Source organism: Epinephelus lanceolatus, chromosome 15 (genome assembly GCF_041903045.1).
Source record: "Epinephelus lanceolatus isolate andai-2023 chromosome 15, ASM4190304v1, whole genome shotgun sequence".
Taxonomy (NCBI): domain Eukaryota; kingdom Metazoa; phylum Chordata; class Actinopteri; order Perciformes; family Serranidae; genus Epinephelus; species Epinephelus lanceolatus.
Genome location: NC_135748.1, coordinates 15603280 through 15629242, shown reverse-complemented (window position 1 = coordinate 15629242; position 25963 = coordinate 15603280). Strand labels below are relative to the sequence as shown.

The 25963-nt window shown below is 40.3% G+C and overlaps 1 protein-coding gene across 2 annotated transcripts in view; it reads right to left on the bottom strand.

Annotated features, from left to right (window-relative positions):
* alk (ALK receptor tyrosine kinase) overlaps positions 1-25963 on the bottom strand; it is a 477599-nt gene that overhangs the window by 174828 nt on the left and 276808 nt on the right. For both annotated transcript variants that reach the window (XM_033643119.2, XM_033643120.2), the window contains exon 4: positions 6237-6441. In XM_033643119.2, coding sequence (XP_033499010.2) covers positions 6237-6441 — 205 coding nt within the window. The remainder of the gene's footprint in view (positions 1-6236; positions 6442-25963) is intronic.

The window sequence follows — 25963 nt, the reverse complement described above, 5'->3', positions numbered from 1 at the left end:
CCAACATTCTGTGGGTCCACAAAATCAGGCTCCAATTCATTGTATGCGGAGCAGCTCCAGACTTTATACCTGATGACATCTCAAGTTTGAGAATCTTTTTTCTTCCTCTGACAGAGAGTTTTGAGTGGTTATGTTGATTGAGCTGTGATAAAAATTTTCATTGTTTTCACTTTCAATTTTTATTCAATGGTAGGTCACACCGCTAACATCATGATTAGTATAGTCATGTGATGCAGAGAAGATATATTGTTCATATTTCACTGTGAACAGTTTGCTGGCATACTTAATTACCATACTGCTGTACATACTGATTGAGTTTGTAGTGTGCAGTATGTTAGCATGCAATTTGGACACAACTTATGTGTAGGTCAAATGGATTACTGTATATGCTTTCTGATAAATTGAAATATACAGCCAAAAGAACTTTTGCTGAGAAAAATCCTCTGCAGCAGCCTCATAGTTGTGGTTGAAATAAAAACCTGTGAAGCACTGGGTCGCAGTGGTACGTCTGCCAGCATACCACATGCCATATGGCACATAATGGCTCCTTCTCTGTCCTTGAGACGTTATGTACAACGCCACTGGCAAAAAAAGCAGAAAATCTGAATTCTAAACTGCCTTTGTCTTTTCTCCAAATAATCTCCTGCAATTGCAGCCCTCCTGCTGGCAGCACTCCCAGATCCAGAGCTATAAGGGTGCCATCAGCCCCGGTTCCGTGGTGACCATAGGGCGGGAGCCGGAGGTCAGCACTGGCGAGCACTAAGTGTAGGAGTGGAGGATTTGTAAAGGCCTGCCAGGGATGAACGCATCGCTTTTGCCAATGAGAGGGTCCCGAGGTGACCCATCGCTCTAGCTCAGCTTCACTGATTGAAGGACCCACGAAACATGACTGTATGAGACTCTCTGTGGGGTGGATGTACTTTTGTTTCATAGAAAAATTTTACTGTGTGGTGTCAGAAAAACTAATGGCACTGAGAAAATATGAAGTGGCACTTAGATCATTGCATAAAAAGCAGCATTACACCTAAATTAGATGATCCTGTGGTAATCCATGATTCCAGTAGCACTTAACCCAAAGTAGCGTTCAACTAGAGTGAGTTAACAGCAAAGGTAATACCTAATTATTTCCATGTGTTATTTGGTTTGAAGCTTCTGGGTGTAAGCAGGCTAATATCAAACCCAATACGAATGCCTATAGCGTGTGAGGAAAATCGCTTCAACTGGAAACTAAGTTATTTGAGGGGTTCATGTCACTTCAAAAGCATGTTGAATCCAACAAACTCAGAATGAAAGGACTCCGCCCCCACTGCCCACTGCGACCATTAACAGATGCAACCTGAGCATACTTCAGAGAGCAGCTCTTGGACGACAATACAGGTTGTTTTTATTACGGAAGCATCAAAAGGTAATTTTGGATTGAAAGGATACACATTCCTAATTGAATAATCAGACATGACTGGTTTGCACCTATGGAAGCACCACAGCACATGTTACCATACAGTGATTGTAATCATGGCCATGTATTTAATTATACCATAACAAACAGGTCTTGGACATGCAACTTCGTAAGAATTAAAAGCATCCTTCTTCATTCTAACCTGCCTCAAACACAGTTCATATTGATTTCTTTTTTTCCAATTTACAAGCAAAGTAATGCAGTAGTTGGCAATTATTCAACTTGCTAAGTGTATCTGCTGTGAATACACAGGAGCATATGATGTCAGTGTTGAGGCCGCTTTTTATTTCATTTATGGGTCTGTAAATTGAATAATTAGGTTGGTGGCAAGAATAATCCTTTTTACTTACAGGGATTACAGCTGGTTCAATTAGAAATAAAAATGCCGCTGTGCTTTTGTCTCCAGCCAACTGTCTCCATTGTGTGGGACAACTTTCATCATTACCGTGACGCTAACAATGAAGTCTTGTAATTTTCCATGTGCATACAGATTTTATCTATTATTAAGCCTTATTTTGGTTCATGTATTTATATTGTGTAGTAAACAACGACTGGCTTTTATAATGCATACTTTAACATCCAGCAAATCATGTTCAGTTTATCTCCTTTTATGCTTTAGTGATGCTCCAGTAATTCTTTGTCTCATACACCACAACTGCACTAGTTTAAAGGGGACCTATTATGCTGTTTTAATGTTCAAAGCTGGGGAATGACTGTAATAGAGTACAGCAGCACTTTCTACTATGAGAAATCACCAGTAAAGCTTCTGAACCAGACATGTTCCAGCAAGAATATGATTGGAAATTGGTGAGAAAGTAACAACAGCTGCAACCAAGGTAACATGTCTCCCTGAAGTTAGCATGTAGCTACATGTAGCAATGTACTTACAGCTGGGGACTGATTTTAATGAAGTCTAGTGGCACTTCTAAATTAAAATCTTTACAACTAAACATGCTCCAATAGGCATCTGATCCAAAATCAAGGAGAAATTAACAACAACAGCAACCAAGATTACATGGGGTGTGTTCCGAATCGCATACTTTTTACTTTAAGTAGGTACCGCAGCTGCCCTTAAAAAGTACGTACTGTTACATGCAGTATGCATACAATCAGGACATACTTCTTCCTCATAACACTACACCCTCTTACTCATACATTCATTACCATGGAAGTGAAACAAAATGCCGTTTCACAGAGCTCACTAGAGGTGGAAGTCAACCTGGACGGCTCTGATGTTGTTCTTTTGCAATACGTAATATCTGCATACACAGTGAATGTACTGACATATCTTTCGCTGTGCAGAGTATTGTGGGGCAGGATAGCAAGAAAAGCATGCTGGCATACCACAAAATCTGACCGGGTGTAGTAGAACATCCTGGTATTTCTGGCATACTGCATTTGACATACTATGTATTAGTACATTCTAAATCTTTTCCTGGCATACTAAATAGCATGATAGTATAGGTACTGGAACACACAGATGTTTCCCTGATGTTAGCATGTAGCACATAGCAGTACAGGCTAATTAATGAAAACACTTGCAGTAACATGCCTGGTGCAGATGAAGAAATATGTCACATGCTGACCTCAGCTTGTCTTGAAACTAGGGAACGCACTGGAAACGGTCTGAAGCCTGAGGTTCTTCCTCACAGGGATTACTTTTACCTCATTATTTGAACCTTTGGCCACATTTAATATAAACATCTGACACAGCAACATTAAATAAATGCCAGAAAATAAGGAACACCATAGTAGGTCCCCTTCAATGTGCAGGCTTGTGTAGGAGAGAATATGCAGTGCAGTTGATATTACATTATAAATCACTCGTCGTAATGCTGCTGCTGTATATCAAAATTTTTCACGAACACTTCCCACCTTGGAGGCTTCCTTCCCCCGCATTACACACGCTATGGATAAGTTTTAAGATGATACTGCTCTAATGCCTCGCTTTAAATGACATCCAACACATTCCACACTAACGCATGACTGCATTTTGTCACACCGGGTAGCTCTGATATCTACACTTATTGCACTGAGCATTACATTAATGCACTTTGCAACTGAGGCCATTTGGTGCATTCAGTTTTAATGTAAAGTAAATGAATGCATACAGTATATGCAGTGCACATTATCCAGTGTGTGCATGTGGATGTATGTGTAATGGATGGGGTGTGAGGAAATCTTATAAAAACTTTGGCGAGTCCTGTAATGAGATACAGCAATAGTACTATGCATTACCTGTGACTGCTTCAGCCACCTCGCTCACAATACAAGGCCTCCCTAGTAATTTACCAAAGCCACATACAGCACACAGATAGATAGCACACATAATACACCATACATAAACGCATCTTGCAGCCCTCCCCTCCTCTTCCCCTGTCTTTATTTCACTGCTGACTGAGACACTTGGGGATGCTGACATTCACTGTGAGAGCTGACACTGTTTGATGAGTCAAGTCCTTCGCTGCCTCTGTTCAGAGGTCCTAAATATGCTTCCCTCAGGTATAGTTACACACTGTATGATGAAATCTGAGGCAGGGGTTTGAGGGAAGGCGTAATAAAAGGCTAGCACTTATATTCTACTTGCATAGAGGTGGTGAAGAAGATTCTCCTCACTATGCTGGAACTTTAATCAGTGACATTTGAAATATGGTTAAAACCAGTTCAGGGTTCAAATGAATGAATGATTAATGTGTTTAATGGACCAAACCAGAGCACCACTGGTATTCCCACAATGTGGCATTCTTCAGTAGACTGCGTGTTTGATGTCCTGGTTTGAAAAGAAGAGCAGAGCCGAAGCATCTGGTTTATATTCACAAGTCTCTGGCACAGTTTTGGTCCTTGACCTGTCTAAAATATTTTTCTCACTCCAAAAAACTGTCTAGGTCTTTTAACTTTCAATTCACCCTCTTTCAATACACCACAGAGAAGGAACACCATTTTCTACTTTTCAAAGCACTTGCAGAGGATGAAGCATTAGCCATTGAGAATTGGCTCACAAAGATTTTTTTGTGCACGGACAATTCCATCAGATGTGACGCAACACTGACACAACGGAGCGGCTTTCAGGGGTTTCAAAGCAAGCGCTCCCTCTGTGGCTGATGGCTGGAGTGGAGCTGGAGCTCGGGTACTTAATCAGACATTTCTTGATTGAAAAATTCGAACAAGAGAAACAAACACAAAGTGGTTTAAGTTGTTGGAACAGTATTTACCGCATCATCCCTAATTTATTTATCCATTTTTTCCCATTAACAATGCCACCGTTAGGAAGAATCAGTAGAGATAATGAATGGTTAGCTTCTGCAGGACTGTGTGGGCAGCTTCCAAATAGTGCATGCTAGTCCAACTCCAGTGGGAACATAATTGTGATACGGATATTTTTGTTTTATTTGGACATGGCTGCTGTCTGCTTCAACCAGTTTAACTACAAATGAATGAAATGAAGCCTCACAAGCTTTTATCTATCTTGGAGTAAAGAGGACCTTGTTAAATGACCACTGTGTACACGGATGTTTTGTTTTTCGCTCTTGGCTAACCCTGTGCTAAATGTCCTGACTACTGAAATGGGCAAACATGTCAAGAAACAGGATTAAAATTCAAAGGCAAGGGCAAGGGTTGGCGATTAGTAAGCGGACTGATTCTCCCAATGGTCGCAGGTGGTGCTTCTCGCTTTTGTTATTGCCCCCTCTTTTTATGATATGAGCATTCTCCGTCGGAGTAGGAATGCAGGGAGTTTGTCTGAGCGAGTCTCCGAATGGTGGAGATGGCGTGGGTGGATGGCAGCCTCTGACTACAAATGAGAGCTCACAAACGCACTGTCTAATTCCTCACACATGTAATGAGCGAGTCCCTGCTATGCTCCCTTAAGACGACACACTACCGGCATAAACACACATACACAGACGCTCACAGACGTTAGTGCACATTCACTCCCACACACACACAGCAACAGAGAGACGAGAGGTGTATAAAGCATGACATTCATATGATTCCCACGCCCTTAAGATATTAGACACACAAGTAGCATGAAACATGTCCACAGCGGCGTGCTGAGAACTGCTCTTTGTAGTCTCGCTTCCTACACATAGAAATCAAAGTACAGCCATGCTAATAAACAAAGGCCACACATGGATGTGACCACACAATTAAGTATTCAGAGCAGAAACTTTTAAACAAAGTATTGCCCTGGCCTCTGTCACCCTGCTGCTCTCTCAATGTGAGACACCGATCTCTGCAAAGCCTCCAATGAAAAGCTACACTGAGAAGCTCACAGACCTGACGTTAATGAAGGATTAGTAACACATGAGGGTTACAGAAATGAACGAATTGTTACCCAGCCTTGGTTTAAACAATCTCTCTTCCCTTCTAACCCGGCCAGTTCCCTCACTCTCTTACACAATCTCCATATAAAAAGGCTTTCAATGAGGGTGCCGTCATTTGATCCTGCTGAATGTTCTCTATCTCTGCCTCTAATGGAACACAGTTACACAGGTCTGGAAACAGAGCATTCACGATAAAGCTCTTGGCTGGTGCTCAAGTGTGCACATATACAGGACCTCAACTTAGTGAACCTGAGTATGATGCTTAGAGATCCCATAAACAAAGCTAGGTGCTAAGCGAAACGTTACAAGAAGATAGTTATGACCGTCAGGCATGAATGGATAGGGACATCTACTTCGTGGTTGCTTATTCACTTGGTTCACTTCAAATCAGTTTTTTCCCAGTGCAAGTTCAAGTTCAGTCTTCTACTGTACTGTCCATGCATAAAGTAAATGCTTACCCTGTGATGTGTGGCAGTGTGTCGGAGGAGAAGAGAGCAAGTGGTGCTTTGTCCCGTTCTATGAGCCACGTGGTGTATTGTCCACTTTGCTTGGGGTGGAGGAACACAGCCATGTCCAGGCTACAGGGACCCTGGCCCCCCCACAGCCAAGGACTAAGCACCCAGGGGCCGCCAAAGGCTGAACCGTTCACCCAAAGGAACTGACCTGAGGGAGAGAGAAAGACAAAGAACTTTAGAGTACACACAGAGCAAAGCCACAGAAAGGGTGCATTATAAGAAACATAGAAAAACATTGGGTGAGACACTTATGGATGTTGCTAAACGCAGATCAGAAGTAGCGAGGAAGCTTGAAAATGATCAGCAGTTATAATCTCATGAACATAAGGTGTTGTTACAGTATGTAAAGAATCCAGATGAGTGACGGGCTGTGATTTCAAACAGTTTTGAGGCAATGGCTGAGAATATCACTTGATGAAAATGCATCAAATAAAGCTGCTTTGAAAAGAGCAGTCAATGACATCCCTTGCACAAAAAAAAAGGGGGTGGCGGGTGAAAAATCAAAGCACAGTTTTTTCCTGGCTTTGATATGAAGTCCCATTTCACTTTCAAACTTATTGCGCTCATTCAAGCAGGAAGTTCATCAGAGGCTGAAAGTTGTGTGTGTGTGGCGGGGAAGCACAGAGCATCTCAACTTGAAAGGAGGAAAAATTCATTTTTAATACGCCTGTTTAAAAAAAGTAGTGTTGATGAGGGGAGGCTAAGAAACACAAAGCAAAAATCTTGCAGAATCGTCGATTTTTCAAAAATCATTCTCAGGCAGATGTCATTTTTTATTTTGTTTGTCGCTGTAGAGGTTGTAAGGTGCCCTCGCTGCACAAGGTACGGTTGTAGAGATAAATCTGAACATCTTTTTTTTTTTTTTTTTTTAAACTCAGGGTTGATAGATTTCTTTTCTTTCCTTTTTTAGTTGGTTTCCATTACCAGGCTGCATGCTTGCCTCTGGATAATAGTAAAACCAGCATCCCAAGGGTCAGATTAGAGAGTACTTTCTTAACTGGGACACACATGTCACCCTGTGTACGTCAGCTGCTGCACTCAAACAGCCTTTTGCCATTAGTTGTGTATATGCAATTTTATGTTGGTACTTGAATCAGACAGAGGAAGGAAACTGGATAAACAAAATCAAATAAATAATATAATTGAATCTGGGTCTCTAATTCAGTCTGAATCAACACTGATGTGTGTCATAACTACTTTATATCTAACGACTTACTGGATAACTAATTGTGAATGCTTGTGTGGGCAAAGTGGAGGGTTACAACTCCTTCTCAAACATCCAATTCAAGGACTTTTTAAAAAGGATTTTTCTGGCCCACTTCGCTCAAAGAGTTTGAGCCACAGATCAAGGTTAATTACTGTTAGAACACCGAGTATTTTAGAATGACAACAAACAGGATTTACAGAAGCTCACAGTCAACAATTAAAAAGAGAGAGGGAGGCTTGAATGTGCGAACACTTCTCAATTGTGCTGTGTAGGTGGTGGCAGGTGGCGCGTGAAACAATGATGCAACCGCCAGACACACACATGCAGACAGCAGAACGTAGCCTATTTACTAACATAAAGTAAAATTAATGCCTCAAGCTGCATTTATTGGGGTCCAAGCACATTGAAAGCATTTGAATGCTTGTGTCTTTTTTAACTGACAAAAAGCAATGTTCCTTAAAATGATTCATGGTGGGCATCACTATATGTTGATGCTCTTTTAACATATATAAATCTACTTGTAGTAATATTTTATGTGGCTTATGACCTTCTGTGAAAACATTTTTCACCTGACTACATTCATATTGAATTTTATTTCGTTCAAGATCTGGAAAGCATCCCATGTCTATTAATTTATATAAAAAAACAGTCCTACTATGTAGAAAAGTGTCAAAAGATTCAGACCACCTGCAGGATGGCAGAGGCAGGATTTGAACTCCTAACCTTTGCATCATAAAACCATCACCTTACCTCTCAACTGTCAAACACATCAGCTCATCAGTTTGTTTGTTTTTGATCACAGTAGATTTTAGCAGGATGAATCATAAGTTAATAAAGTAGCACAACATATTGCACATCAACTTCTAAACCACAAGACTTAACAACAGATGGGCAGAAACGGGAAATCTACCCAGGAGCAGGTACTTTCCTGACAACTCTTCAACCTCACCCAGTGGCTCCAAGGCCAGGAGGCCAAACCTGCTTTAAAAGCAGAGGGCAGAGAGAAGGAAGTCATAAAACTAACAATATTCACAATACTTTAACTGTTGGGGATACAATCCTGAAAAAAAATCACACATTGACCTGTTGGTTGCTGGTGTACTGTTAAAGAAATGTGCTCAGGAAGTCTAGTAATTGCCAACCTGGAGATTCAAACCTTGAACCTCTGTATCCCCAGAGCAGATGACTGACTCACTGTGCCACCGGAAAGACATGTCCTCTTACACATCTTCCCACAACATGAGGCAATAATAAGACATGTGCAGAACTGGGGTAGTTTTTGTTTTTTTTCAGTCTTAAAGGGATAGTTCGACATTTTGGCCAGGGCTTGACGCTAACTTTTTTCCCAAGGAGCACATGTGCTCCTAAGTTGAAAAAGTAAGGAGCGCACAAAGAACTTTAGGGGCACAATGTAAATTGATCAAATAATGTGTTTTCAACTAAGTCATGACCCCAGATGGTACAAACTGAATGTTGTATCAATCCCTGTAGCTGATTATGATTGTGAGATAGAAACTTTTCGCATTTGTGGCACCCTCTAGTGGCAGAATAGCCCAGGCCGGTTAGCGAAGCACTGACAAAGCATCTGCACGAGCAGTAAGGTTGGTTACAATTGCTTTTGCCATTTTTGATTTATGTAAAATTAGTATTTATGTAAAACTGAACTTAAAGACAAATGTTTAAAAATGTATAAATTCAAAATGGTGCGATGTGTGGAAATTTCCTGAAATACTTTGGATCTATTAGATGATCCTGCCAAAGTTTCGGGAGAATTGGAACAATGGTCTGGGACAAGTTCGTGCAAATATGATTTACAGAAAATTTAGAAAAGAAATTTGACACTTTTAGAGCAGAGGACCACTGAAGCAAAGATGCAGATGAATTGAGAGATTAATACAGTGAAAGATTTTCTGCTCTAAGCCAAGCCGGTTTTTTTAGATGTTTGCTGGAACTAAAAGTTTATTGTCACAGCACCACCTTGAATTCACTGAGTGTATTTTATTGTGCCTGTGGGTGGAATTTCCAATCCTTCTGCTAATTTTAGTGAGTTTTTGTCTTGCAGTTTTTGCTTAATATTTTTAATGGAGAAGAAGAAGACAACGAAAAAGGAAAAGAAAGAAAGAAAGAGAATGAGAACAAAAACAATAGGGCTCCAGCTCCAGTCACTGCTTGGACCCCTGAACATATCATCTTCAATTACTTTCTATTCTTACACCTAATATATAATTTCAAGCTCTTCCAATGAACTATGTCTATTTATGTCAATTTTCAAAATCTTTTAAGGCCTTAATTTGTTCCCTCACGTTGACAAACTTTCAAGGATTTTAAGAACCCACTGGGGCCCAAATCTGATTTAACTAAGCAACAAAATTTCCAAAGCTTCTTAACTGTCCATCTTGTTCAAATAGCTGCAAGGGAAAAAATAGAGACCACTGAATTTGGCATTCAATTTGAAATAAAAGTCAACAGTGGACTTTGTTGTAGACATGGGCAGGAGAAATCATTACTCCCTCCTTTTATCCTTCCCTGATATCCAATGCTTTCCCTCATCCCCCGAGGTGGCTGAAAAACTGATGAATTTAGAGGCCTTCAAATTGAAGTGCTCCAGTTAAGCCTCATTTGCTTTTGCTCTACCTTCCACATTTGCATGCTCCTTCCGCAAAAAGGTCCAGACAATTTGGCAAGGACAGTCCGAGTGCTTAAAACAAGTTCGCCGGCAATGTGGACTGCTAGCATTTACCACATGCCCAGCAGCGATTTGATATAAAGGCTTTAAGGCTCAGCCTGGAAGAGCTCCGGGCCTCAGGCAGAAACCTATTAACTCTTGTTTCCCAGCCCAAGTAAGATGAAGAAATACCTGCTTGGGAGCAATTATCGGCAGGGTACAAATTATAACGGCAAACTGCGAAGGAAAGACTGTAATTCCATTAGTAGATTTCTGCCTCAGCTTCACCTGTGAATACTGCTGCCTAACAGAGCTTGATGCCCTCATTTACTGCATCACGAGGTCTGGTTCAACTGACTGTCTGCCCCAATCTGCATGGTGCAACATGATCACTGGTAGGGGTTTAAGCAGTATAGAAAGAGATGATCATTCAGTGGCTGATATTAAACCCAGCTTCGCATAAAAAAAAAAAAATGGAATTGAAATTCATGCTGTGGATGTCACCCGTCTTTGAGATTAGTGTTCTTGAGCCATTAATGACAACCTGTGGGGATCCACTGAAAGTAGGCCCATCTATTGCGTGTCAGGACTTACAACTCTTCTTTCAATGTTATCTTTCTTTACAAACTTTCTTAATGGAGAAGATTACAACACTCTGTTGCGAGGAACTGTCAATAACCACTAACCCACTCCAGCACTTGTATTCTAGTTGGTCTGTTTTGCTACACTTAATGGACTTTGTTGAAGGCAATTTCTTATTTATCTGTGAAGTTTAGACTCCATCAACAGTGTTTATAAAATGGCACTTGATTATTGCCCTTTCCAGCAAGAAGACAAGTCCCAGAAAAAAGCAGAGGCAGAAACATTTCAATCCAAAGTGATAGTTGTATTCTGTATCATTGAATCAAGCTGGTAAACACTTTTCTCGCTCTCCGTGCGGTTACAGATTCAATCAACTGAGGCTCTTGTTGACATAGCATACCAAATCAGGCCAACTGTTGGTGAGAGCAGAATTCCCTCAGATAATAAAATTGCAGCTAAAGGCCTGAGAGAAGGAGAAAAACAAACCATTCAAATTGTGTTCTCTGCCAAATCCTCTTATAACATTATGCATTTACCCAAGGCCAGCACAAGCTTTTGGGGTCCCAACAATTTGAATGTTTCGCATTTTAATTTCATTGGTGCAACAGACTGACAGCTTCCAGTGTAGAGAGATGTTGTAAAAGTATGTCCGGCTTACTGATAAACAGCCTTCTTGTGATAATTTCTTTTCTGCCACAATGATTTTGGTTTAAAACCTGCAATCAAAAATTTTGGCCACTTGGGTGCAGTGGAAATATTTTTTGAAGACAACACTGACATATCATCACCTTTTAAACTGACATGGTGAACTTTTCAGCAAAAAGTTGCCTATTTATGCCTCCAGCAGTTACAGAGCAGTATTACCAGTCATTTGAAGACATATTTCTGGTCCCCGAATGAATTCAAGTCCAATATTTACTCTATTTTTGCTCAGTTTTCAGCCTCTATAAGAAAACTCTACGAGGCACCTCAACATCAACCAAGACTTCATACATATATAGATAGTTTAAAAAAAAAAAAAAAAAAAAGGCCATAGCCCCTGTCAAGTCACCCACTGGTTTGAAGCCTTTAGTACGGCCACCATCTTGTTTTTTGGAGACAAAAGTAGTCATATTTTGACAAGAGGGTGGAGCTGTGTAGGAGTGAGGGATCTGACGTAGGCTGTGGTGACGCCCCGCAGACAGCCTATCACTAAAAGCAGCTAAGACCTTAACTTTAACCCTTAATACAATGCAAATGGGTGACTTGTATGAAAATTTACACCTGTACAGTTGTCATGAACAGGGAAATTAGCTTTGGGGCAGCACAACAGGCTGTACACAAAATAAACACAATGCAAATACACCATTACCTTACAAAGCTGCTATGGTAAATGAGTTAGAAACCAGCAGACACAGCAAGATGAGCATTGTTCTGGATGTCTGTGCCTGGTGTCCTGATGATTAAGTAAGTTCAAAATTCACTCACTGTTAGCTCTTTTTGTGGTCTATACCAACTCCTGAAGGGAATATCTGCTCTTTTGCTGCCAAATACTCCACTATGTTCACCACCTAGTCTCTTACTGTGCCTGTCTGCTATTTTGTGCTGAGTATGTAGTGCAGAGTGTTTTTTAGAGCTATGTTTGACAAGAATGACACTATGTGAGCAGTGAGAGTGAACCACCACAGTAAAGTTGTGGAGTAACTTTACATTGAGCTGAAACTCACCATAAAGCTCTTAAATACCTAAGGGGAGCTGCTGATTTAGCTGACATTTCACATTGCCCACACTGCTGTCACATTGTCAGGTAATACATTGTTATAATTATATAGATTATAGATACTTTAAATATTTGAAGTGGTGTTTTGATGGTGAAAAAAAGAACTTGTCAACTTGAAGACAATATTTGTCATTGCTATCTGGCAGTTTTTAATCTATTTCAATCCATCAGTGCATTTAAGGATAGCATATGTTAAATACAGACTGTACATGAAATTGAACCACATTGCTTTCAAGGACCTTGAGCACAAGCAACAGAAGCGGTACTATCAAGATAATGGCTTAGTGGAACCACTCCAGTCCTTTGGGCACATAACCATCATCGGGGCTTGTATAACAATTTTTGTTAAACTCAGATTCAGTAATTACAGAAAAACCAACCAATGTTAAATGATGAAAGGAGTCCAAAAGCATGCCTCATCCGCAAAGGATGTGACCAACAAATTTGCCTGTAGTTATTTTCAAAGCCAGTTGCCAGGTAGTAGTAGATAAGGAGCTTACCACTTAGTAATGGTGCAGACAGTCTCCCCATAGACTGATGTAAAATCAGTGCCTGAAAATTAGTTGGTATCTGCTAGTTAAAGCTTCTTAAATTCATACAAAGCTTAATATAGCAGTATAATATACCTCACTGTAGAGTTTTGACTGTAAAATATTCAGTGGGTGACCAAAAGAGCAGGTAGATGACAGCTACAAGGCACAGTGTTTTTGTTTTTGTAATAACCACGTCTCACTGCAGCACTGATCATTAGATGAGCAATTAACGAAGTACAAGCAAATTGTGCATAATTAGTGAATAATATCAGATAATGTTATTATAAAAATAAAACAAATCTGAATAACTGAATAACACTAGCCAATGTTTACATACTGGTTACCCACTATGAATGCAGCTCACTGTCAGAAAAAGCAAAGAAACCATGACATGGAAGAGTGCTTAAAAGCACAGTAAATATATTAAACATCTGGAGCAGGGGGGACACTAAACACTGCAAAATTTATCTCTGATTCATATGAGTGATTTCACATGCTTTATTGTGTGTTGTGCTTTGTTGTAAAAAATTGAATATTTTATAGTGAGAGGTAACTGCGGTAGAGACTGCGTCTAAATAGCATGCAGCTATACTTACTGAATACCATCAAAATTAGGGAGTATTTGATTTAAATTTGCATGTACATTTGGATATGGCCTCATTGTCCATTTAAACATAATAAAACATTTCATGTGAGGACAGATAATTTGCCTTAATTTACACCCTTTCTTCAATTTGAAAATTGCAAGTTGGATTTTTTTTTAAATCCTTTCTCACTGAAAGATAAAAAAGACAAAGACAAAAATCAGGGATTGTAAAAAGACTTAATCAAACCGTCTGGGAACAGAGCATCTAGTCCTGGACAATTGCACTGTGGTAAATTAAATGTGTACTTCAGGAACATTTAATTGTACAGGGCTGCATAAGTAGAGAAAAGCTTTGGTAACCACTAGAGACATAAGTACTATTGCTTTGCTCTTCTGTCACAAGGACAAGTCGCATGGTTGCTGATTTGTTACACTGTTTGTTTTTCTTGTTTTCTTCTGTATCATTACCAAGTGAAATGACATTGTCTCCATTAAAAATACATGCAGACTCAAATATAAGCAATGTATGTCAAGATGTGGCTTCTTTTTTCCATAATTGTTAGAACCTCTGTACATAATTTATTTGTACTGTACAGCAAGTCCTCCAACTCATACAACCACATAAGCTATTTGTTCCTAACCTCTCATACAAAGAACAGGAGTGTTTTAAAAATAGTGCCCCTACTGGTAGCAGGAGATCAACACAAAAGTGACCTATATGATCATTAACGTTTGCAGTTTAAAACGTGAAATGGTTGCAGTTTGGTTTTGTTCACTAAACAAAAATACTTAGGTTTTAAGATCATGGTTTAGGTTACATTTAGTGTGTTCGTTATTTAACTGATGTCACACACACCGATCAGCCTAAACATTAAAAACACTGACAGATGAAGTGAATAACACTGATTATCTTGTTACAATGCAGTGTTCTGCCAGGAAACCTTGGGTCTAGGCATTCATGTCGATGCTACTTTACACATCCCACCCACCCAAACACTGTTACATACCAAGTATACCCCCCTCATGGCAACAGCGATCACCAGTGGCAGCAGCCCCCCCCAGCAGAACAATGCACCATGCCACAGAAACTGCTCAGGAATGACCCAAGGAACATGGAACCTTGTGGGACCTGCCATTACCCTACCTCACAACTGACAAGTTTCAAAGGATATGCGGCCAGCACCCTGGTGCCAGACACCACAGGACACCCCCAGAGGTCCTGTGTCCATGTCTTGACATGTTAGAGCCTAGTCTGGTGTAGGGAGGACCCACCGTGGATCAGGGGTATCCTGGGGTACCAGCACGTCCCACAGATGCTCCATCAGATTGGGATCTGAGGAAGCTGGAGGCCTGGTTGATGCCTTGAGCTCTCTGTCATGTTCCTCGGGCCATTTCTGTACAGTTGTTGCGGTGTGGCATGGCGCATTGTCCTGATGGTGGGGGCTGCTGCCATTGGAGAGGGTCTTTCCCATGAGAGGCGATACTTGGTCTGCAGTTGTGTTTGGGTGGGTGATGCATGTCAAGAGCAGGAATGCAGGACCAAAAGTTTCCCAGCAGAACATTGCATTGTAACAAGATGATCAGTGTTATTCACTTCACCAGCCAGTGGTGGTTTGGCTGATCGGTGTACATGATGTTATGTAAGTGACGTTGTACCAGCACAGTTGCCAGAAGAAAATGTTGGCATTGTATGTATCCACAAACCATCAATAGGTTACACTTGTACGTTTTGCTTGTGACATATCAATGTTTCTAAAGCAATATAATATATGAGCTGACTATCTCCTGGAGGAAGACGGGATGGCTCAAAACCAACAACCAACACAACCGGTCGTGTTTTGGCAACCCCTTGGTGTTTTCACCAGCAGCTTTTTAGGCACTAAACGGTGGTGTTTTTTAGTGACCCTTCTCTCATTTTCCAATAAGAACAGTGCCTGAAAAAGCGTTTTTTCCTGTCATGTTAGTGTCTCGTAAAGTGACTGTTTTTTACTGAGAAATCACTGCATTTCCAGCTGAATAGTGTCATGAAAACCTGTGCAAACTTGTGAAACTGTATTTTCCACATAATATATTTCTATGTTTACGTTCAGTCTCACCTAATCAAATTGGCATTATGGTGTTCACCACCTTTGATTTGATACAATAAGGTGATTTATGTGGGAATTTCCACAGCCTTCTAACATGATATATTACTTCACTAGAGTTAGAGTCAGTGTTTGTTTGTTGTGCAGTTGTTACTCCCAGGAACTCTGCCAAATGTGCCAATCATGTTGTTTTTAGTCATTTCTGCTGGTGTGTTTTTTTAATTCAAAGGCCCTCAGCCACAGCGAGACCACCGGTTAAATGATTTACTTCTGTTTTTTTGTCGTCGTCGTTGTTGTCAGTGCCTAAACAGCTGGAAGAGCTGATGTTTTCATGGCCTCGCTTAGCACTGACAAAAAGATCTTGATGTCAACAGCAACATTACCACAGACCAGGAGAGTGAAGGGCATTGAGCACCGTAGTTCAGCAGGGTGCTCACTGAAAAGAAAAAAAAAACAAAGAAAAAAAGGGGGGGAGGTGTTGCTGTACATGACTCCGGAGCGAGCGTATGATTAGGGTACTACACGACCACCTCAACCTACAAAACCCAGGCATATTAATTAAATGTCAGCACTCCAAGGAACTAAATACAAAACAGCCCCTCTTAAAATCTTTGCTGAGGAGTAAATGTGTTGCTTAACCAACAGGCTAACTACTAGGAAGTTGTTTGATCAGCCACAATATGTTAATTACAGTTGTGTAGCAGCAAATCATGTACTCAGGATTTCATGACAGAAATTCAACAATCATCCAGCACAAGTTGGATTTCTGTAGTTGTATTGTAGCAGTACATCCTCCTACCTAAACAACAGAATAGGTCGTTTGCCAATGACTACCAAAATAACCTAAATAACCATCGGAGAGTACCAGAAACAGGCACAGGCAGCAAATATCGTATCATTATCGGAAGAATCGATATAATATCAAATCATGATAAAACTTTTGATTTGGACCCCTACTTATTGGTTAGTAGGGATGTCCCGATCCAGCTTTTTCACTTCCGATCCGATACCGATATTACAGCCTTGAGTTTTGGCCGATACCGATCCGATCCAAGCGCGTATTATACATATTCACTTATTTTGTTGTCAGTCATGTTAGAAAAGGTTTGATCAAGCGATATTACTCTAACAAGAGCAACTACTTAATCGGGTTAGTTAGAATGATCCACAACAGTTGGTATGAGAAACTGACCCGTTCATTGTTTACAGGGTTAAATAAACAAACTTTAAACTTGAACATTAACATTAAATAAAAAATATAGCTGGTTTGCTTTGGCTGCTTTGGCCCCTTAATTAACAGAAAATAAATCAACACAAGAAATCTTTAAAATGTCTTAACACTGAAATTAAAATAGCAGCAAGACTCCACACACTTGTGCTTTGCCCTCAATAAATAAAAAATAGATTAACACCACAAGACATTGTTGACATTTAACAAACAATGCAGCCTTTCCTTTTCAGTTAATTTAGTAGTGTGTACCAGCCTGTTTAAACAAGCAATAGTCCATCCATGGCTCCAATTTCACTAATTGTGCCCAAAACAATGCCATCAGTGCTCTTTACTTAAACAGTAAGAGTGTAAACCAAATAAAAATATCACTCTCAAAAAACCAGAGCAGAAAACAAATAGTCAGTTAACTAAGTTGACCGCTACTCCTCCTACCCTTCATGTGTGTCTGCCGTCTGCATGCTGGCCTGGTGGATTGATAGTAAGTGCTGGAGCGGATCACTGGAATGGACTGCTTGAATCACGGAGCGCTGGGCTGGCTGGAAAACCTGGATCAGAGTCCGTGAAAAACTGGATCGGAGTTCTTGGATCGTCATTTTTCCATGCAGTCTGATCCAATGCCGATGCACGTTTTTTGCTAATATCAGCGGCCAATACCGATCCGAATATCTGATCGGGACATCCCTATTGGTTAGGGTTAGGCAACAAAACCTAATTGGTTAGGTTTGGAAAATAAGATCATGGTTTGGGTTAAAATACATACATTTGTTACAAAAATTAAGTTATGAATGAGACAAAAGTGTGTTATGTATTAGTGCTGCACGATTAATCTAATCGCAATCGCAATGTCAGGCTGTGCGATTACATAACCGCATAAAAGGCTGCGATTTGTGATTTAATGTAGGCTAAATAAATGTTAACATGTGTGCCTGTGAACGTGACTGCCTCTCCTATAGTGTGTGGAGTTTGTTGACATCACGCCCACAAGCTATCCTGGTGCGTGCAGCCGGCGTGCAGCAGTGACCAACACAGACACTGAAGAAGAGCATGAGCACGACCATGAACAGGCTGAGTTGGTGGCGAAAAAAGAAACGTCTGTTACATGGGGATACTTTGGATTCAGGTACGGCGACGTTGAACAGAAAGACGTGCTGTGTAAGTGTAAAAGTTAATGTCGCCACGTGGCGACTTTAAATTTTAAACTTTTACACAGCACATCTTTCTGTCCAACGTCGCCGTACCTGAAAGACGTGCTGTGTAAAAGTTTAAAAGTTAAAGTCGCCACATCCCGCGGCAACACGACCAATCTATATCAGCACTTGAGACAGCACAGCACAGGGAAAAGTAGGAAGAGTGCATGCAAGAGAAAGCCGAGCCGTGTAACGTTAAAGACAAAGAGACAACTGAAAGCCGCCAGAGCTTCATAAAACAACATCCAAACACTGTTAAGCAAACATTTTTAAGTGTCACAGGGAAATCATGGACTCCATAACAATTGAAAAATTGAGCAATTTTGCTCGGGTTCGGCCCACTTGACATGCTGCTGTGTTGTGCTATGGAGTGCTGGAATTTGTCATTTACGTGACAACGCCTGAACGCAACACAGGCTCGCTCCGCTGTGTGTACAGTTCCGTGCTGCGCTGCTGTGTGAGCAGCGTATTTGACTGTGCTCATTGACACACACTGTCTGTCCATAACAATAACTATGTAAGGTCAGGTCAATGCCCCCCTAATATAATGTAGGGGAAACACTGAATCAAGCAAAAAGACTCATTATACCATTTATTTATTATATTTTATTGTAGTTATATTGTAATCTCAATCGCAAATCGCGATATTGTTCACCATAATCACAATCGCACATTTTTATCAAATCGTGCAGCACTATTATGTATGTGACGTAACGCAATATCCATGTTTGTTTGACCCCTTCATCCACCCATACCTCCTTCATACACTGACTTTGTCGCTCTTTATACTAAGTCACCCGATTCCCTCCTTTGCTCTTGTCTTAATTACTACAGCCATTAGAGGTAAGCTGCCTGACAAAAAACGGAAATATGAGTCGAAATAAGCTGCTTGCACAGATGGCCTTTACCCCCATATTTATGGAGCGGATGGTCTGTACTGTAGTTGTGAGTTTATAACAAAAAGAAGTGTCTATTATGTGATTAATAACAAAAAAGAGCTTGATTTAAAATGAGTGTAACCAATTCAAGGGGCTCTATGCAAAATTTAAAGTGTTGGAGTTGTCTGGACACGGTCGTCAACATGAGGGTGGCTGAGCCAGCGGCTAGCAGCTAATGGTGCTAACTCTCATAAACAATGCTAAACAATGGTAACAGTGCTGACAGAGCAGATGGTGCTAACCAACGGGGAACTGGAGGGTGGGTGCAACAGTTCAGGGATGACAATGGCCTAAAATCAGCAGTAACCTCTGCATGAGTACAGTGCAAAGCTGTGGCAATGAGCTAACCAGTGGGATACACACATGCACTACCATGCTTGCACGGCAAGACTGTCTACAACAAACCATAAAGAAGATTAAATTAAAATGCACTCAAACGTAGCATGATTTCTTCTATAGTCATGATGCCATTATTCCACTGTATCTTTACATAGTAAATTGTGGTTTGTTGCTACATTATTGCTCTGAATGTTGCATGCAGAACCTTTAATGACAATGCAACAAGTAATGAGACTCAACACCATCAGCAATCAATCACTTAGCAACCTGAAAGTGGGTGTGTGAGATAAAACATGAGGTTTAAATGGTTTGTTGTGATGTCATGTCTGTGTTCCACCATGACGCCCTGTTTATACTTATCGTATTTTAGCTACTAGTATTTAATGAGATGTCTGAATGGCTATGTTTGCAGTACTTTCCACTCTGTGATCCCATTATTACAGTCCAAGAAGTCAGCATTTGGTTTAATGACACTAATGAATTAGACTGCACAAAGAACTGGAATGTAAACCTCCACCACTTCACATGTCAGACAGGCCACTGTCCTTGTCTAATTACCCGGGTTATAATTAACCAAATATTCAAGCTGTCCAACAGTTTCTGTGCTTTCCTAATTCCATTTGTCACTTTCATGAGTCATTGCAGTTTTTTGCTGTAATTTAAATACACACTTGTCAACCAAATATGTAAAGGCAACCAGATGTACATAAAAACATTTTGTAGTTTTGGAAGGCAATGCTCATGGTATAAAATACTGAATGAATATCTTTTTATTTTTATTGCAGTAGCAATTATATCCAACGAGGCTATCATTTAACAAAATTGTCAACCAGGTGTGAGATAACAGACATAAAACTGTGAAAAGGAGCTGCTCTTCAAAGGCACAGGTGTCTGACAATGATTTTGACAGCCAATGAAATGGTCTCATCAACTCAGATTAAAAAAAACCCTATAAGTGGTTATAAAATTGCCATTTGTCTTGGAATTATGTGGACTAATATTTTGCCTATGAAAACATTAATGATGCTGTTTGTGAGTGTTCAAAGATAAAGTTTAGACATGGAAATTGGATATCTTAGATTACAAAGTTTTATTAATCCCCAATGGGGAAACTCACTGCCACAAAAATCAGCTGATACAGACAAACAATCTTCAGAACATTAAGGGTTTTATTTTGAAAATTATATTACTGCAGTATATATCTATTGGCAGGGAGTCATACATCCACCCAGGCCACCCAATCCACAATCCACACACGTGCACGTGCACGCGGACACACATATGGGCTAAGTAATCACCAAAGCTCATTATTCCAGACTGACAGTCACACAACAACTCTATTAAACACAACTGTAACAGCAACCCTACTCATAGTCCTCCAGTCCAGTGCTTTTCTCTTCCCTACCCTCACCAAATGTGCCCCTCAATAAACCAGGACTCCTATATGAATGGGTATTATGCTGAACTAAACAACATGATTGTATTATTTTGTCAGCAAATCATTTTGATGTCAGCTTATCATAATCAATATGGCAACACCCATAAATATAAGTCAGCAGCAACTTCAACTTATCTGATCTTATTTCAGTAACATTAGATAGATATTGAAAACTTCAGAACTTAGACAGGTTAGAGCCTATCCTTAAGAGGGGTCCCCAAACTGTTTCAGCCTGTGCTGATTTGGGGGCGGGCGTGTGCGGAAAGCGAAACAAACTAATCACGTCTTGAATCTACAAAAAAAAAAACCCTTTTTGACCAATCGTTGTGACAAATGCTGACCCATGATGCTGACACGCACCTATCATTTCTGACAACAGGCAGGCTCTCTGCCAGCCGGCACGGCCACCTGTGCTGCACAGCCTGTGCTGCAGAGCGTGCCTTACAAAAAAAAAAAAAAAAAAAAGACAGGCAGGCCAGAGCAGACCACTTGCGGGCCAGGCCACCGGGGAACTCCCCTGTTCTCCTGTGGGCCAGTCCGGGCCTGTCTATTGGTGGAACAATAATGCAATTTTGTAGTGATGATTTGATGTAAAATGCAAGTGACATATGTTGATGAGGGTCATCCCAATATTGCCCAATGCTCAACATGACTATCAAGATCAGATCATAATTTGAATATACTGCATTACACATGAAATATACAGCCTCTGATTTTTAGTGTTTTTAAAAACAACAAACCATGACTCTTTTTGTAACGTCACTGCGTTAAAAATATAAATTATTTGACTCTCACCATCAAAGACAACAATCCCTGATGCAGTTCAATACTACTTCAATAGACAGCAATTTTCCTACCCCCTAACCGCCAAAATTTGTTTCACAGCAGCCGTATCAATTCTTGTGTTGATGATGCCTGGAGCAGCTTTCAACCACTCTGTGAACGATTCATTAATCACTTCCCTTGAAATATACTGAAAACAAACAACAGATCAAAAGAACTGCTGGACCATGCTTTTTATCCTTTAAATGCAACTTATCTTTAAAATGGAGTTATTTTGTCTCTGTCAGAAGATTTAACAATTACTGAGTGGGCCAAATATATATAAAACAAATTTGATATTGATTTCCCTTCCCTCTGTATTTAAAAATCACATTGTGAAACGGATTAAACCCCAACTGTTTCTTCCTTAACGACATGTCATACTGTGCCATCACTGCTGGTCCAAGGTGCTTAGAGTGTATATTGTGTATCTTAACAGTTAATTCATACCGCAATACACTGTTTTGTTTTTCCTGACAACCCCAAAAGTATTGATCATTCTATAATCAGCAATTTAAACTTATTAGAAAATAAACAAACAAAAAAATCTGTTAATGTCGAGTGAATTTTCTGTTTAAGTTATTTCAGCATTTAAGTTCTCATCTAATATCGACTAGCTTATTGAATTGACTATTCACAGGTAAGGTTTAATGGCTCTAACAACAAAATAATCACGCACATTCTGGGGAAAGTGGTAACCACGGTCTCTTAAACACACATCAGTCTAATCCTAATACATGGAAATAGCAGTGGGCAAAATAACACACCCACAGAGAAGGTGAAAATGCAAGCGCTGACAAAACTTTCACCAACAAGTTATCTACCCCTTAGCAAAGATGATTCGGACCCTAACTGAAGTTTGTAATGTGGGTGGAATTTGTTATAGTTTAAAACTAACCCAGAGACCTAAATCTTTTCACTCTCTTTCACTGATCTTTGTTTTCAGTAGCAAAGAGTTGCCAACACAAACTGCCAACAGCAAGAGCTACCTTCTTTTTCAAAGACACAACACACTTGTAAAAGTGCATCACAATTTAATAAAGCAGAACCTCGGTAGTGATTTAGAAAGTTGATAGAAAGTTGCGATCTTTGAGTTGCATCGTCTAGTTTTCATCCTGCAGCTTTCATACTGTCAGTCATACCGCAGTTTGTTAGTGCTAATGTTTTCCATTCAGCAGACCAGAGAAACAGAGAGTAAGATGGACACAGGGAGTTGAGACAGTCGATTGTTACAGCTGTGTTATGTCACCAGTGCCAAGCAAAGTAAACAGGCAAGTAAACAAAGAGAGCCTGAGCAGTGATTTAAAGAGGGTTAGTGGTGGCTTCAGCCTGAGGGACAAAGTGTCTGGGCCCAGCAAGCTGACTGATTAAGTGGCCTTGTTTATAGATAGAGCCGATACAAACGCTGCCAGAGGGGCTCTCCCAAATGAGTGAATGATGCCATGGGCCATCAGCTGGGCTGTCAGCCACAGCTGAGCTGTACTGCAACAGGTGCACGGCAAGGTAAACAGAATTGTAGATTGTGGATAATTGTGAGTGGATGATTGTGTAATTTACTGTTGTTTTTTTTTTTACTTGTATATATATTTACCACAGTCAGAAGCTACTACTGTCAGTTACATACCGCAGAACTGCATCACCTCAAGTCATCGGCTCCTACTGTTTTGTAAAATCCATAAACAGTCTGCACAGGCATTTCGCTGCCTTGATAAACATCTTTTCATTCAAAACATGTGCTGCGTGTTTTTACTAACAACTGTATTAGGCGCCCAAGCATGCAGTTATCTGGGAATATCTGTTTTCTTTCTCTGCATCACCAATATCTTCATATCATATTCTCACAGAACTGATTTTTAATACAATACGATGCAACAGCAAAGCTTGTGATATTATAAAGTTACAAATTCTGCCAAAAGGCAAAACACTCGCCCACCACCGCAGAGCCCTGGGTTGAATTCCAGGCAGCACTTTTTTGAGCATTCAAACCACCACAATTGGCAGTCTTCGCAGATGGAAAGCCGTTGTAGTTCCTTGCTGGCAGTTGAAAATAAATGGCTGGTGACACCATGTGTATGTGTGTAGAGACCAAAGTACAGGGTCCTTTGTACCACAGAGCAAAGGACCGCAGCACAGACCTTTCACACACTCACGCTGCAGTTGCACATTGTGCAGTATCAGTGGTACACTGCTTAGATATTACAGCCAAACATTTTCTACCCATCCACACTTTCATATCTAGTGTCAGGGCCAACAGCTTTCCCTGTAACAAGCCCACTCCTCCAGTTTCTATGCTATGAGCTGTATATGGCCTCATTTTAGAAAAACTACATCTTGTGATTTATTAACTCCAAATGAATCTTAAGCCTTGTAATCAGTACAGTGTAATTAATAGTAAGAAATCAGAGAAGCTGCATTGTTTATCACAAAGCAAAGAATTTGTCTTTGACATGGCTCATAAGTAAACAACACAGCTAAGCTCACTGTTGTTATCCCTTTCAACTTCCTCAGTCTGCAAGATGGACAATACATTAACACACACACTGCTGTAAGTCAAGCAAGAGAAGTTAAGTCAAATGAAATTCTAATGATCTGGTTAACCATTAGATTTCTAGCTAATGTTTAAGCAGCCAATAAGATAATAGGTTCACCAAAGAGACACATTCCTGCACCTTTCTTTGTGGGTTTTGCAGTAACGAATGAAGTTGGATGTTGTGGTGGTCACGTCATAGATTTTTGAGCTGCAGATCGCAGATCACGCATAACGCAACATAATTCTTGAATCCAAATTTGACTATTTTTGAACTAGCCTAAATTGCTCTAAAAAGTCATCCAATTATGTTTCAAAAACAAAACTATCTTCTTAATGTCTAGAAAAATGCAAATATTGAATAAAAAAAGCAACATCATCTGGAGTCATCTTTCTTAAGTCTAAGTCAAGTCTCATGTCAGGAATACCAAGTCAAAGTCAAGTCGAATCTTTTATCAATGTTAATCAAGTAAGTCTCAAGTCCTCCAATTTGTGACTTGAGTCTGACTCAAGCCAAGTCATGTGATTCGTCCCCCATCTCCAAATTCTCCTAGACTTATTTAGGACCTGGTATAAGCATTCTTCAGGCAGGGTAAAGCAGAGCCTATTGTATGTTCAGCTAAACAGACCACTCTTTGCCAACCCTGCAGTCCTGTTTGGTGCTGTTTTTGTACCAGGTAGTGACATTCTCTGTCAAGACATTCTTGAAAATGCAGGAGTAGAAATTCCTCAGCATTTGAAAGGGATACTAGGAATTCCCTCAAATGTCAAAGGTAAAACAGTCTCTGCCTTGCCCTTCTCACCACTGAGTCTGTATGCAGCATCCAGGTCAGACTTTTGGCAATGTGGACACCAAGGTACCTGAAGCTGTCCACCCTCTCCACTGAGGACCCGCTGATATTAAAGGGAGCGTAGTTCCTTCCGTGCTTATTCCCCAAAGTCTACAATCAGCTCCTCGGCCTTGCTGACATTCAGGAGTAGGTTGTTGTCCTTACAACAGTGGGTGAGGTCCATTTCCTTCAGATAGGCATTTTTATTGTTATCCCTTACCTTACTCTGAACCCACAAACAGGCCTTTGAAAGTCTGTCCAGGGTGAGGAATTGAACTTCAAAAGACCTGACCTTGAAGGTAGGGGTACAGACACACTGTGAAAAATCCAACTGTTGCAACAGGAGTGAATTTATGAAAAGTTTTTTTGTCTGACAAAAAAGTGTTTAAGTATGTCCTATTATTAACACTAAACGTTCAGTGTCAATAGTCTATTATTGCTGATTACACAAATAAAATCATCAATAGCAATTAGGACCATAATTACCACTAACAATCTACCCTTGCACAGAAGTAATAGTGTCTAAATGAAGTAGTGAAGCGCAAATTAGATTTTGTTTTGGAGCCATGGAGCTTTGTCAGCTCAACCAGCATCATTTATGTTATTTATAAACGTGAACAAACCCATTGAGTCGAAACATTCCCACATATTTCTGAGCTTCAATCAAAGCCCAGACCAACAAAATCCACACCAACAAGCCCGAAAGAAAGGGGTGTATTTGGCAGGCTGATCATGGCTAAGCACCAGCAACTCCACTGAATATGGATAACCTCAATCCACACACATTGGTAACATTTCCAGGCAACCAACACCCTTGTCAGCGGGATTTCTCTGTCACATCACTGCATTGTTTTGAAAGGGTGAAGTTTATATTTTTAGAGCTGCAAGAAGCCAACTTTTGATAGTCAGAAGTCCAATAAGATTTTTGCTACTTTTTGAGTC